At 53.8% G+C, this 13031-nt stretch overlaps 1 protein-coding gene across 6 annotated transcripts in view; it reads right to left on the minus strand.

Annotated features, from left to right (window-relative positions):
- DOP1B (DOP1 leucine zipper like protein B) overlaps window positions 1–13031 on the minus strand; it is a 96917-nt gene that overhangs the window by 40864 nt on the left and 43022 nt on the right. For all 6 annotated transcript variants that reach the window (XM_084801825.1, XM_084801823.1, XM_084801824.1 and 3 more), the window contains exons 12-18: window positions 7990–8092; window positions 7143–7334; window positions 5012–5690; window positions 3508–3779; window positions 2905–3057; window positions 1455–1555; window positions 790–980 (exon numbers count right to left, since the gene is read on the minus strand). In XM_084801825.1, coding sequence (XP_084657951.1) covers window positions 790–980; window positions 1455–1555; window positions 2905–3057; window positions 3508–3779; window positions 5012–5690; window positions 7143–7334; window positions 7990–8092 — 1691 coding nt within the window. The remainder of the gene's footprint in view (window positions 1–789; window positions 981–1454; window positions 1556–2904; window positions 3058–3507; window positions 3780–5011; window positions 5691–7142; window positions 7335–7989; window positions 8093–13031) is intronic.

Consider the following 13031-nt stretch of genomic DNA (forward strand, 5'->3'; position numbering starts at 1 on the left):
TCACGTGTCCTTTCCCTCCACCCACCTCAGGGTGGCACTGTTTCTCTCGCGAAGACTAGGACGAACGTTCCACACAAATGTTGACATTTTTAGTCTCCAGAGCCCACCCCAGATTTGGGGTGCACATCTGTGCAGAGTGCCACTAGGGACCTCGTTTAACAAGGTGCTCACACACAGGCACCACGAGCCTTCTAGGCAAGGGAGGGGCTCGCTTTCGGGGTGCTGGCGAGGGTGTTCTACCTGTGCACTAGAGACACCGGTGGGTTGTTTTCAATGATGACGCAATCAAGAACCCCTGTGCTTATTTAAATATGGGCTGCTAACTTGAGAAAATATTTCAATGAAAAATAACAAGTACATATCGTGACAGGGTGAAATGTGGTTTTTTAAAAACGTGTATGTACCCTGTGGGATGGTCAGACTGTTGACATAGCTCACCATTTCTTTTACAGTGACTAACATCTAGAATTCACTGTCACGGAGGTGAAGCAAGAACAGAGGTGGCTGCCAGAGGCCAGGCTGGGAGCAGGAGGACATGCTGGCCAGAGGTATGTTTCCTCAGAAGGGTGAATTTTTAGTGCGTGTTGGACAGCAGGGTGACCACAGCTGGCAATAATACATTGTGTATTTCAAGTATTTCCTTTTACAACAAACTACTGACCTTGCAGTAAAAACGGCAGCCATACCTACATGCTCAAGTGCTCATCGCCTCTGTGGACGAACAGCTGTGTGATGGGTGTCTGCCCCCCCACCCCCCACCCCCACCCCCCAATCTATGCAGCTGCTCACCGGCTGAGTTCTCCTGTTTGAGGCAGTGGATGGACGTCCTCTGGGTTTTGGGCTGGAGCAACAGCAGGAGCATGGGTTCCAGGATGCGTGCCACGTCCCCAAGGGAGAGTGCGCGTACCAGCCAGCCCTGGGCTGCGGCGCTGATGGCACCATCTGTGCAGGCCAGGCTATCCAGTACGACAAACAGGGACCTGCGGGAGGAGAGACGCCACTAAGTCCCCATTCTGCCACCCCTGCATGTCTGGCATCATGGCCTATGCCAACACGGACACCCCAGGGCGCTTCACCGTGCTGCCTCACAGACCCAAGTGTGCACAGGCTGCGTGGCTGTGGCACGTGGCAGAGATGAGGCAGAGTACGATAAAGAATGCATCTTAAGCGTGCAGTTAATGATGCACCATGGGAAACTAAGCAGAGGTGAGGCAGGGTGGGGCTCCCTCATCTCCGCAGAAGAGTCTCACACTCTGGGCTAACTGAAACTAGAGGGCCGTGTGGATGCCATGGCCTGCGCAGTGTGAGGTCAAGGAAGGGGTAACGGCTCCCACATGTCATCCCCGCTTTGAGTTTCACTGTTGTCACCCCCTCCCGAGCCCAGCACATGACTAGGAGTCTCTGCAAAGCTCCCTGGGCTGAGAACAGTGGGTCACAATGAAGAACTGCCTCACCTGTCAAAGGAGCGGTTGTGGGACGTCACACGACTACCCTGGATCTCTCGTGTCAGGTGCCAGATCACGGAAAATCTAAACAGAGCTTCCAACCTCGTCCCCTTGATTAAGAATAAATGGAAGAAACTTGGTTTCATCCTAATTCTGTATCAGGAACTATAAGGCATTTATTTATTTATTTATACATACATACATACATACATACATACATACATACATACATGCTGGTGCTTGAGCCCTTGTATACTCCAAGCAACTGGCCTACCCAGTCATCTTTCAACTTTGTTTTATTTATTTTCCATTTCTGACACAGGGTCTGGCCTTGAACCTGGGCTCCCCCTTGCCCCAGCCTCCCATGAAAGAAGGGACCAGGCTCAGCTCCAAGCTTCATTTAATTCATGAATACAGGGCCAGAGTGATGGTCCAGTGGGCCGTAAATGCTTGCTGCCAAGCTTGGTAACTTGAGTTCACTATCTGGGACCCGCAGGGGTAGGAAAAAAAACCTGACTCCTCCAAGCTGTCCTTTGACCTCCACATGGGTGCTGTGGCATTCACACACATGCGCAAATAAATGTAGAAAACATTTAAGTTACGAACGCAGTCGCCAGAGCAGAAAACAACAGCGGCCACAATGCTGTGCCTTCCCGTGAGTCTCAGCCGGAAAAGGAAACACTGCATTCTCTTGCTTCCCTTGCTCATCCTGCACAGCCCTGGCTGTCCCGGAACTCACAGACATGCTCCTGCCTCTGCCTTTCAAGTACAGGGACTAAAGGTGAAGTCCGCAGTTAAGATTTGGCACCAGTGCCGGAGAGATGGCTCAGCCGTGAAGAGCACTTGTGCAGGACCCAGGTGGCTCACTTCCTAGCACCTACATGGCGTTCATGACCATCCACAACTCTGGTTCAGGGGCGTACCGTGCCCTGTCCTGGCCTCCAAGAGCACCAGGCACACACAGAGCACACACACGTCCACGAGTGCAAGCAAAACATACACATAAAAAAGTAAATCTCTTTAAAAAGGGCTTGCATTTTTAGCCAGTGTCCAGAAGCACACCCAAATCCCGTGGCCCAAGGAAAACACAGACACAGTTTCTTCACATCCTCTGGGAACGTCAGGCCTGTGGGACTTACAGAACAAGGACACTCAGTTGACAGAAGATGACTTTGTACGACTATTAGTCTTACAAACAGCTCCAAAGGCTTGCAGGTCCTGCCTCTGGGGACTCAGGGCACGTTTCCATGGTGAGCTTCAGTGTGAACACGACTGCATTTTCAGGACCCAAAAGCAATGGCTCAGGCTCCCAGGGGTCTCCCAGCCCTGGGCCTCTGCTCATCAGGACATCCGCTGAGCCCAGAAGAGACTGGGTACTTGCAGTCTGCCTTGGGCATGCGGGGTGGGGCAGGCTCAGCAGCCAGCTGGCCAGCGCAGAGGACACAGGTGCAGGGCTCACCTTGTCAGGGTCCAGCAGGGCATGGCAGATGATGTCCTCACAGATGCTGGCGGTCGGGGCCAGGCAGTGCAGGCGGTAGAACAGCTCCACGCAGGTGATGTGGTGTTCACGTGTCTCCTTGTTCAGCTGGTCCCAAAGCACACGGGCCACCCTCTGCAGGGAGAAGGGCGCGGGGCGTGCTTGAGCAGAGTTAGTACCCGCGCCTTCCCTCCGACGTGCACCTGGCCCCAGAGCCTGCCTTCTATTTATATTTGCTACGTCAGACCCTTTAACACCCACTGTCATGTCACCAAGACACAGCAGTGACCAAGTGAAAACCCACCCGGAGCTGCTCAACCAAGATGCCCCAACTACATGCATCAGAGTTTGTAGTGTGAAAGCTACACGCTGGGAGAGACCATAAGCCACTGACCCTGCCTACTGAGGGGTACACACTGCGAGGGGCTGGGATCTAGAGACAAAACAGACAGTCCCAGGTCCCTCTAACCCACTCCCAGTTGCCACTGGACCTGCACAGGTGCTGTGCCAATCAGTAATTCCAGTCTTACACAGGTCGGAAGAAAAGGCCCACCAGCCTGCACGAGCGCCTTCCCGGGGGCATACCTGATAGAAGTCTGTCTTTTCCGCGATGACTTTCAGGACCGCTGGGGCGATGGGAGGGACCGTCACCATCTGTAACTTGCCAAAAAATGGGTTGTTCCCAGAGGTTTTGTAGCGCTTCATCTTGTCTTCGATGACGAGAGCGAGGGACTGGGAGTGGTTTATGACTTCCAGCAGCGTGGCAATGGCGGTGTTCTGGAGGGAGCTGTCCTTCATGCAGCAGCAAATCGTCATGAGGGATTTCAGCCAGGACGGGAAACTGCAATCGCTGGCTCCTAAAAGGACGCCGGTCAGAGAACAGAAGCAAGCGGGTGAGACTGGGTCCCGGCAGGTGCCGTGGCACCCATTCTGGGCGGTGACAGGAGTCACCTGGACAGCAGTGTGTTCATCTGTAGCCAAACTACAGGGGTGAGATGGACTTGGGGAGGTCTTCCAACACAAAATCAGGGTGGCTCTCTGCTACGGTCTGGACCTGGACTGTCCTGATAGGCTCATATCGGAACAACAGAATTCCCAGCTGGTGGCACCAAGCTAGAAAGTTTTGAAGGCAGGCCAGTAGGATGTGGGCCTGCTAAGGCCTGAGGCTGCCTCTGCCGTCTGTCTCCCTCCCTCCTGATCTGATCTGCCACCTCATGTCCTCCCATTACTGTAGGTAGAGCTGTCTCAGCTGCTGTCCCTTCTCTGGTACCAGAGACAAACTCCAGAAATCCTCAGCTAAAACAAAGCTCTCTTCCCTTAGGTTGTGTCTGTCAGATAACTTGTCACAGTTAACAAATAAATAAAATGACTATACATCTCTAGCCCTCTGAGGCTGGGGTCCTCACTAGAGGAGGAGTCTGTGTGCAGACAGACAGACGGATGCAGCTGGGATCCAAAGACTGCTGGCCATGGCGGGAGCTTGGAAGATACTGGAAGGGTCATACTCAGTCTCAGACAGATGGGGTGTGGCTCTGCTGACACCTTGACCTATGAGGCAGTAAGTTTCTATGGTTTAAGCCATTCAGCTTTGTGATGGCTGTCACAGCAGACGAACAGCTATGTCTCTACCAACACCGGGTACCCTGTGTGAGTGACAGTGACAGCTCTGAGAGGGCCAGGCAGGCTACAGGCACAGACCCAGGGAACCCACCGGCCAAGGAAAGACAGGGGTGAAAAGCCGTACACAAAGCAGGTCGGCTACCAAGACACGGATGCAGCTGGCTACAGAACAGAAGGGAATGAGATGGCTGGTACAAATCCCCTACCCAAAGGCTTGCCGTCCAACGTGCGTCGGATCCCTGGCTTTTCAGATGTGGGGATGTCTGCAGAGTTTACTGGGTGATTTTCCCTAATCTAAAATGACCCGGAATCATGCTTCAGTGTTGGAAGTTTTGGGTTTCCGAGCATTCTGGGGGTTTTTCTTGTCTCCTTCTGGGCTGACATGACTATAGGCAGTTAAACATCAAGTCTCTATCACAGGATTCCCGACTGACTGACTGATCACGCCCTGGGAGGGCCACCCTCTCACCTGGGGTCTGGAAGAGCACCTCACACAGCTGCTCAGTCTCCTCCTCAGACAGATACACAGGGAAGGTGGCACAGTCCAGCAGCAGATGGCAGGCGGCGGCGAAGGCCTCCCTACAGTCCTCCTTGGGGCCCAGCAGCTCTATGGCCACCTGGTCAATGTCCCACTCTGTTTCTGCATTCCTACGTGGGCTGCTGGGCGCAGATGACAGCGACTCTGAGCTTTTTGTCTTAAAGGGAGACCCGCGTGCTGTAAACAAGTCTGAAAGCATCTGTTTAAACTGGGGCACAGTGACAGGTGTGGGACTCCATGGGCTCTTCCTGCCGGAGAGGTCGATGCTCTGTGTCTGGCCTTTGCTGCTCTTCCCTGCGGGCTCTCCGGGCTTGCTCTCCTCCCCAGACACTGTCAGCGACGCTGTGAAAATGCTCTTGCTGGCAAAGCTGGCGATGAGCTCCTGGGTGCAGAGGGACGTCCTTTGCATGCTCCCGTCCTTCCTCCAAATGTCGTCTCTTTCCGCAGACACCCGAGGCACCCTGAGGTGCTCAGAGAGCTCTGGCGAGGAGGCACTGAGCCCGATGCCGCTGTCCTCAGACCTCAGAGGGGGGAAGGAAGGCTCCTCCTCACCTACAACTATGGCCTTCGTTTCCAGAACGATGTTGCTGCTTTCTCCTTTCACTGGACTCTGAAAGATAAGGAAAACCCCACATCTCGTGCCTTTTGGCTCCTCCAGTGATTTGGTTTCCAGATCTGAAGTTTGTCTCTCTAGATTCTGGCCATCCCTGCCCTGCCCTCCTCCCGTCTCCCTGTAATGGCTGGCTTAGAAACACACTTACACTGGCCACTCACTAGTTACCTCTAGCAGTGGTCAACTTTGGGCTAAAACCAGGAGCTTTCGAAGCTGGGCGTGGCAGCGCACACCTTTAATCCCAGCACTCAGGAGGCAGAGGCAGGAGGATCTCTGTGAGTTCAAAGCCAGCCTGGTCTACACAGAGAAACCCCTGTTTTGAAACAAACAAAAAACCCAACTAACTAACCAACCAACCAACCAAACCGGGAGCTGTTTACCCCCTTCCCACTCACTTTCTAGTGAAATCTAAGAAGGGAATGGCCACTGCATGTGGGCCTGAGCTCTCCTCATAGTCATCTGCCCCCACGTTGTCCACCTGTCTGTCTACAGCCTTAACAACTTCTCTAAGAACTCTCACCCCTAAAGCAATCTGCCTTGGTGCTCCGCTCCAGCCCCAAAGCCTGTCTGGCTGCAGTGGCAGCATCTCTCACAGTTTCAAAGAAGCAGCTGGGCCACTTCAGTTGCAGCCTCCTGACAAACATGCCTCCTCAGGAGACACCGGCACCTAGCTGCTGGCTACGTGAGGACGCTGCCTGCAGACGCCTCAATCATGGAAACCGAGAGCAATGTAACCATTCGGTCATGGGAGGCACGCAGAAACCTACAAGGTAGATACTGCTATACCAGGCACGCAATGGTGTCTCATGATACAGCCAGAGAAAAAGGGACAGCCATCATAGTGCAGGTTATGATGATGTGCCCCCGAGACAGGTGCTGGAGCCCCGACTCCCAGGGCCTGTGGTGGGGCTTTACTTGAGCAAAGGCTCTTAGCAGTTGGTAAGTGTGAGCAGGTGGGGAGGCATCTGGTGGCCTAAGTCCAAACAGGGGGGTTAGGTATGGACTGCACACATGCAGACCACCATGTGCATGTCAATGCAGAGATGGGTGGGGGTGGAGGTAGTAAAAAACGTGACAAGCCTTAAGTACCACAGATGGCCAACAAGTCCAGGAGAAGGTTGCAAAGGGGTCTGGGGTGGGTTGTTTATTCACACTATAGTCTGAGAAAACAAGCCTGAGCTCCAAATTGAGAAAGTTGACTTCTGTTGTTTAACCCACCTTGTCAATCCGGGGCATACTCGGATGACTGAGTCAAGTCACATGCATACAAACTCACAACGAAAGGTCTTCCTGTACTTGTTAGCACTGTCTCGCCATTCGTGGTGGCTCTGTGACAATCAGGGTCCTGGACACAGCGCCTGTACATCCTCTTGTCCACGTTGCTGTCCCTGCTAATTACCTCCCCCCTCCTCGGAGGCATCGCAAAGGCCTTGGTCTGGGGGCACATACCGAGTTCCCACTGGGCGGCGCCATGTCTAGGTAGGAGGGCGGCATCTGGACCTTGCTGAGCACCTTGAAGCACGTCTTCAAGGCATGTGTGAGCTCAGGTAAGCTCAGGGCCTCCACCTCCTCAGCAAGAGGCTCCAGCAGGCAGCCAAGCAGCTGTGGGAGGTACTGCGTCTGCACCTCAGAGTAGAGTTCCTGCAAAGCAGAAGCTCCAGTGACTCGCCATGGCCGGCTACGTGGGGAAGAGCAAGTGCCCCAAACTGCTCTGGACTTCAGAGTCTCAGTCTCCATTCATCCCAAGGATGAACACTCTCTTTCATCTGCTTTTACCTTCTGGACAAAATACTGAAGCTGCCACGTGCACTCTACATTAAGTAGCAAATCTGTTCCCTGACACCACTAAAACTGTAGCCCCAGTGCATCATTTGGTTTCCACACTTTAGCTCAGCCTACTTACTACCAGGCCCAGAAGTTAACTCCTTTAAATAAAATAGCAAAAATAAGCCGGGCCTGGTAGGAGACACTTTTAATCCCAACACTCATGACTAAAGAAACCCTGTCTTGAAAAACAAAACCAAAACAGAACAAAAAACAACAAACAAACAAACAAGCTAGCAACCACGTAAGAAGCGTGGAAGCACAACTCGGTGGCAAGTGTGCACCTAGGATGCAGGAGGCCCTGGGCTGGGTCTCATGGTGAAAAAGAAATGTGAGATTAGGGCCAGCTCCACTAGAGGCAGGCTTGTGCGGGCAGCGCCACTCTCCCATAACGGCAGGGCTAACAAAACCCACTGACAGCACTAAGGTGCGCTCAGAGAACAAGTCAGGAACAAACACACAGTGAACTTACCAACGGGATGACATCCAGGAGGAACACGAGGAGGGTGCAGAGCTCTGAGATGGTGGGGGGAGGGCTGACGCTGTCCCTGGTCGCAGTGGTCTGTTTCAGTGGTCTACGGTATCCACGGGAGAGAAAATTAACCCTCTCTTCCACAGTCACAGAAAACATCGCTTCTTTGTCTTTGCCTTTTTTTCCCCCCCTGAGACAGGGTTTCTCTTGTAGGCCTGGCTGTCCTGGAACTCACTCAGTAGACCAGGCTGGCCTCGAACTCAGAGATCCACCTGCCTCTGCCTCCACCTCAGGAGTGCTGGGATTGAAGGCTGTGTTTGTTTTTGAGACAGGACCTCTCTAGAGTAGCCCTGAGGAGCTGGGATTCCCTGTATGAGCCAGCACGGCTGCTCAATTTCAAACATGTGATGATTTCCAATTATTCTGTTTTCAATGCAGCACAAGCAGCTTTTGTGGGTGTGACACTTCGGTGTCATTGACAGACTGCCTAATGTGGAGTCGTATTAGTGACTGTCCTGCTTGACTAGGTCTGTGAGGCAAACTGCTTCTGACTGGATCTTCATCTGTTCCGGTGTGACCTCGTCACCCAGCAGGCACGCGGTGATATCGCCACGTGTGCCTGAATCCCCAGAACCAAACCAAACACCCACATGTGAGGCTGCCTCTGGGTTTTGTTTGTTTGTTTTTGCAACAAGTTCTTACTACATAGGCCTGGCTGACACAGAACTTGATGTGTAGACCAGGCTCGCTTAGAAATCACAGAGATCCACCTGCTTCTGCCTCCTGATTGCTAGGGTTAAAGGTGAGCATATGCATATGTGACCCATGGGTCACAGGCTCTGAGCTGCGTGACCTCTGGAAAAGCACAGCCAGCTCCGCTGACAGATCTGCTGCTGGGTTTGTTTCTGAATTAGCAGGTGGCGCTGTCTGTGGAGGCCGCATCACGCAGCCCAGTGAGGGGTGGGGGGCAGAACAGCACTGAAGGCCAAGAGAGCTTAAGGCCTCGTTCTACTTCCAATTCAGTCTGATTTAGGCTTGTGGTCCAAGATGTGGGCTCTCAGCTTCCTGTCCTGACAGCACAGCTGTGTGTGTAATACTGCCAGGTGCAGCACTGCGTGTGTGTAATCCTGCCAGGTGCAGCACTGTGTGTGTGTGTAATCCAGCCAGGTGCAGCACTGTGTGTGTGTGTAATCCTGCCAGGTGCAGCACTGTGTGTGTGTAATCCTGCCAGGTGCAGCACTGCGTGTGTGGAATCCTGCCAGGTGCAGCACTGTGTGTGTGTGTAATCTTCCCAGGTGCAGCGCTGGGTGTGTGGAATCCTGCCAGGTGCAGCACTGGGTGTGTGGAATCCTGCCAGGTGCAGCACTGTGTGTGTGTGTAATCCTGCCAGGTGCAGCACGGCTGTGTGTGTAATCCTGCCAGGTGCAGCACTGTGTGTGTGTAATCCTGCCTGGTGCATCACTGTGTGTGTGTGGATTCCTGCCAGGTGCAGCACTGTGTGTGTATAATTTTGCCAGGTGCAGCACTGTGTGTGTGTGATCCTGCCAGGTGCAGCACTGTGTGTGTGTAATCCTGCCAGATGCAGCACTGTGTGTGTGTGTGATCCTGCCAGGTGCAGCACTGTGTGTGTGTAATCCTGCCAGATGCAGCACTGTGTGTGTGTGTAATCCTGCCAGGCGCAGCACGGCTGTGTGTGTAATCCTGCCAGGTGCAGCACTGTGTGTGTGTGTAATCCTGCCAGGTGCAGCACTGTGTGTGTGTGTGATCCTGCCAGGTGCAGCACTGTGTGTGTGTAATCCTGCCAGGTGCAGCACTGCGTGTGTGTGTAATCCTGCCAGGTGCAGCACGGCTGTGTGTGTAATCCTGCCAGGTGCAGCACTGTGTGTGTGTGTAATCCTGCCAGGTGCAGCACTGTGTGTGTGTGTGATCCTGCCAGGTGCAGCACTGTGTGTGTGTAATCCTGCCAGGTGCAGCACTGCGTGTGTGTGTAATCCTGCCAGGTGCAGCACGGCTGTGTGTGTAATCCTGCCAGGTGCAGCAGTGTGTGTGTGTAATCCTGCCTGGTGCATCACTGTGTGTGTGTGGATTCCTGCCAGGTGCAGCACTGTGTGTGTATAATTTTGCCAGGTGCAGCACTGTGTGTGTGTGTGATCCTGCCAGGTGCAGCACTGTGTGTGTGTGTAATCCTTCCAGGTGCAGCACTGCGTGTGTGGAATCCTGCCAGGTGCAGCACTGCGTGTGTGGAATCCTGCCAGGTGCAGCACTGCGTGTGTGGAATCCTGCCAGGTGCAGCACTGCGTGTGTGGAATCCTGCCAGGTGCAGCACTGCGTGTGTGGAATCCTGCCAGGTGCAGCACTGGGTGTGTGGAATCCTGCCAGGTGCAGCACTGTGTGTGTCTAATCCTGCCAGGTGCGGCACTGTGTGTGTCTAATCCTGCCAGGTGCAGCACTGTGTGTGTGTGGAATCCTGGCAGGTGCAGCACTGCGTGTGTGTAATCCTGCCTGGTGCAGCACTGTGTGTGTGTGGAATCCTGCCAGGTGCAGCACTGCGTGTGTGTAATCCTGCCAGGTTCAGCACTGCGTGTGTGTAATCCTGCCAGGTGCAGCACTGTGTGTGTGTGTAATCCTGCCAGGTGCAGCACTGTGTGTGTGTGTGATCCTGCCAGGTGCAGCACTGTGTGTGTGTAATCCTGCCAGATGCAGCACTGTGTGTGTGTGTGATCCTGCCAGGTGCAGCACTGTGTGTGTGTAATCCTGCCAGATGCAGCACTGTGTGTGTGTGTAATCCTGCCAGGTGCAGCACGGCTGTGTGTGTAATCCTGCCAGGTGCAGCACTGTGTGTGTGTGTAATCCTGCCAGGTGCAGCACGGCTGTGTGTGTGTAATCCTGCCAGGTGCAGCACTGTGTGTGTGTGTAATCCTGCCAGGTGCAGCACGGCTGTGTGTGTAATCCTGCCAGGTGCAGCACTGTGTGTGTGTAATCCTGCCAGGTGCAGCACTGTGTGTGTGTGTAATCCTGCCAGGTGCAGCACTGTGTGTGTGTGTGATCCTGCCAGGTGCAGCACTGTGTGTGTGTAATCCTGCCAGATGCAGCACTGTGTGTGTGTGTAATCCTGCCAGGTGCAGCACGGCTGTGTGTGTAATCCTGCCAGGTGCAGCAGTGTGTGTGTGTAATCCTGCCTGGTGCATCACTGTGTGTGTGTGGATTCCTGCCAGGTGCAGCACTGTGTGTGTATAATTTTGCCAGGTGCAGCACTGTGTGTGTGTGGAATCCTGCCAGGTGCAGCACTGCGTGTGTGGAATCCTGCCAGGTGCAGCACTGCGTGTGTGTAATCCTGCCAGGTACAGCACTGCGTGTGTGTGTAATCCTGCCAGGTGCAGCACTGTGTGTGTGTGTGTAATCCTGCCAGGTGCAGCACTGTGTGTGTGGAATCCTGCCAGGTGCAGCACTGTGTGTGTGTAATCCTGCCAGATGCAGCACTGTGTGTGTGTGTAATCCTGCCAGGTGCAGCACGGCTGTGTGTGTAATCCTGCCAGGTGCAGCACTGTGTGTGTGTGTAATCCTGCCAGGTGCAGCACTGTGTGTGTGTGTGATCCTGCCAGGTCCAGCACTGCGTGTGTGTGTAATCCTGCCAGGTGCAGCACGGCTGTGTGTGTAATCCTGCCAGGTGCAGCACTGTGTGTGTCTAATCCTGCCAGGTGCGGCACTGTGTGTGTCTAATCCTGCCAGGTGCAGCACTGTGTGTGTGTGGAATCCTGGCAGGTGCAGCACTGCGTGTGTGTAATCCTGCCTGGTGCAGCACTGTGTGTGTGTGGAATCCTGCCAGGTGCAGCACTGCGTGTGTGTAATCCTGCCAGGTTCAGCACTGCGTGTGTGTAATCCTGCCAGGTGCAGCACTGCCTGTGTGTAATCCTGCCAGGTGCGGCACTGTGTGTGTGTAATCCTGCCAGGTGCGGCACTGTGTGTGTGTAATCCTTGCAGGGTCAGCACTGCGTGTGTGTAATCCTGCCAGGTGCAGCACTGCGTGTGTGGAATCCTGCCAGGTGCAGCACTGTGTGTGTGTGTAATCCTGCCAGGTGCAGCACTGTGTGTGTGGAATCCTGCCAGGTGCAGCACTGTGTGTGTGTAATCCTGCCAGGTGCAGCACTGTGTGTGTATAATCCTGCCAGATGCAGTACGTATGTAATCCCAGTGTTCCTACAGGGAGAAGGGAGGTGGAGACAGCAGCATCTAGAAGCTCATGGGCCAGTGATCTTGGAGGAAAAAGCAGCAGCCAACACAAAACAGCAGCACAAGTGGAAAAGAGGACTACACCAAGTGTACTCCTGACAGCGACACAGTCACTGTGATATAGGCGTGCAAGAGCGTGCACACAGGCACATATATGTAAACACACAATATCGATAAAATAACCAGCCCAGGCCAGAGATACAGCCTGGAATCCCAAATACCTAAGAGGCTGAAGCAGGAGAGTAGCAAGTTCAAGGCCAATCGGGACAATTTAGTGAGACCCTATCAAAAAGTAAAACAAGCCAGGAATGGCGGCACATGCCTTTAGTCCCAGAAGTAGGGAAGCAGAGGCAGGGGGATTGCTGTGAGTTCGAGGCCAGGCTTGTCTACAAACAGAGTTCCAGGACAACCAGGGTTATTACACAGAGGAATACTGTCTCAATAAATATTTAAAAAAAAATTCCAGCATTCATGAGGTAGAGGCAGATGAGTTTCTGTGAGTTCAAGGCCAGCCTGGTCTACAGAGTGGGTTCCATGCCAGCTGGGGCTGTATAGTGAGACCCTGCTTCAAAACAAACAGCGCCAGGGTAGGGGGGTGGCTTAGTGGCAGAGTAGATCTATGAGGGGCACAAGCCCTTGAAGCTCATCCTCAGGCTGAAGACAGAAAGCATCAGTAGTCAAGCTGACCTCAGCTCACTCTGCCCTGCGCGGACTCGGGGTGTGCGCCTGGGTTCAGGGGTGCAGAGGAGCAGTAAGCCCCCCAGGGCAGCCACGCCTGGGTCCTGATCTTGGCTGTTACTGATCTGCTGTGC

This window comes from Acomys minous (assembly GCF_964271855.1).
Source record: "Acomys minous genome assembly, chromosome: 11".
Lineage (NCBI taxonomy): Eukaryota > Metazoa > Chordata > Mammalia > Rodentia > Muridae > Acomys > Acomys minous.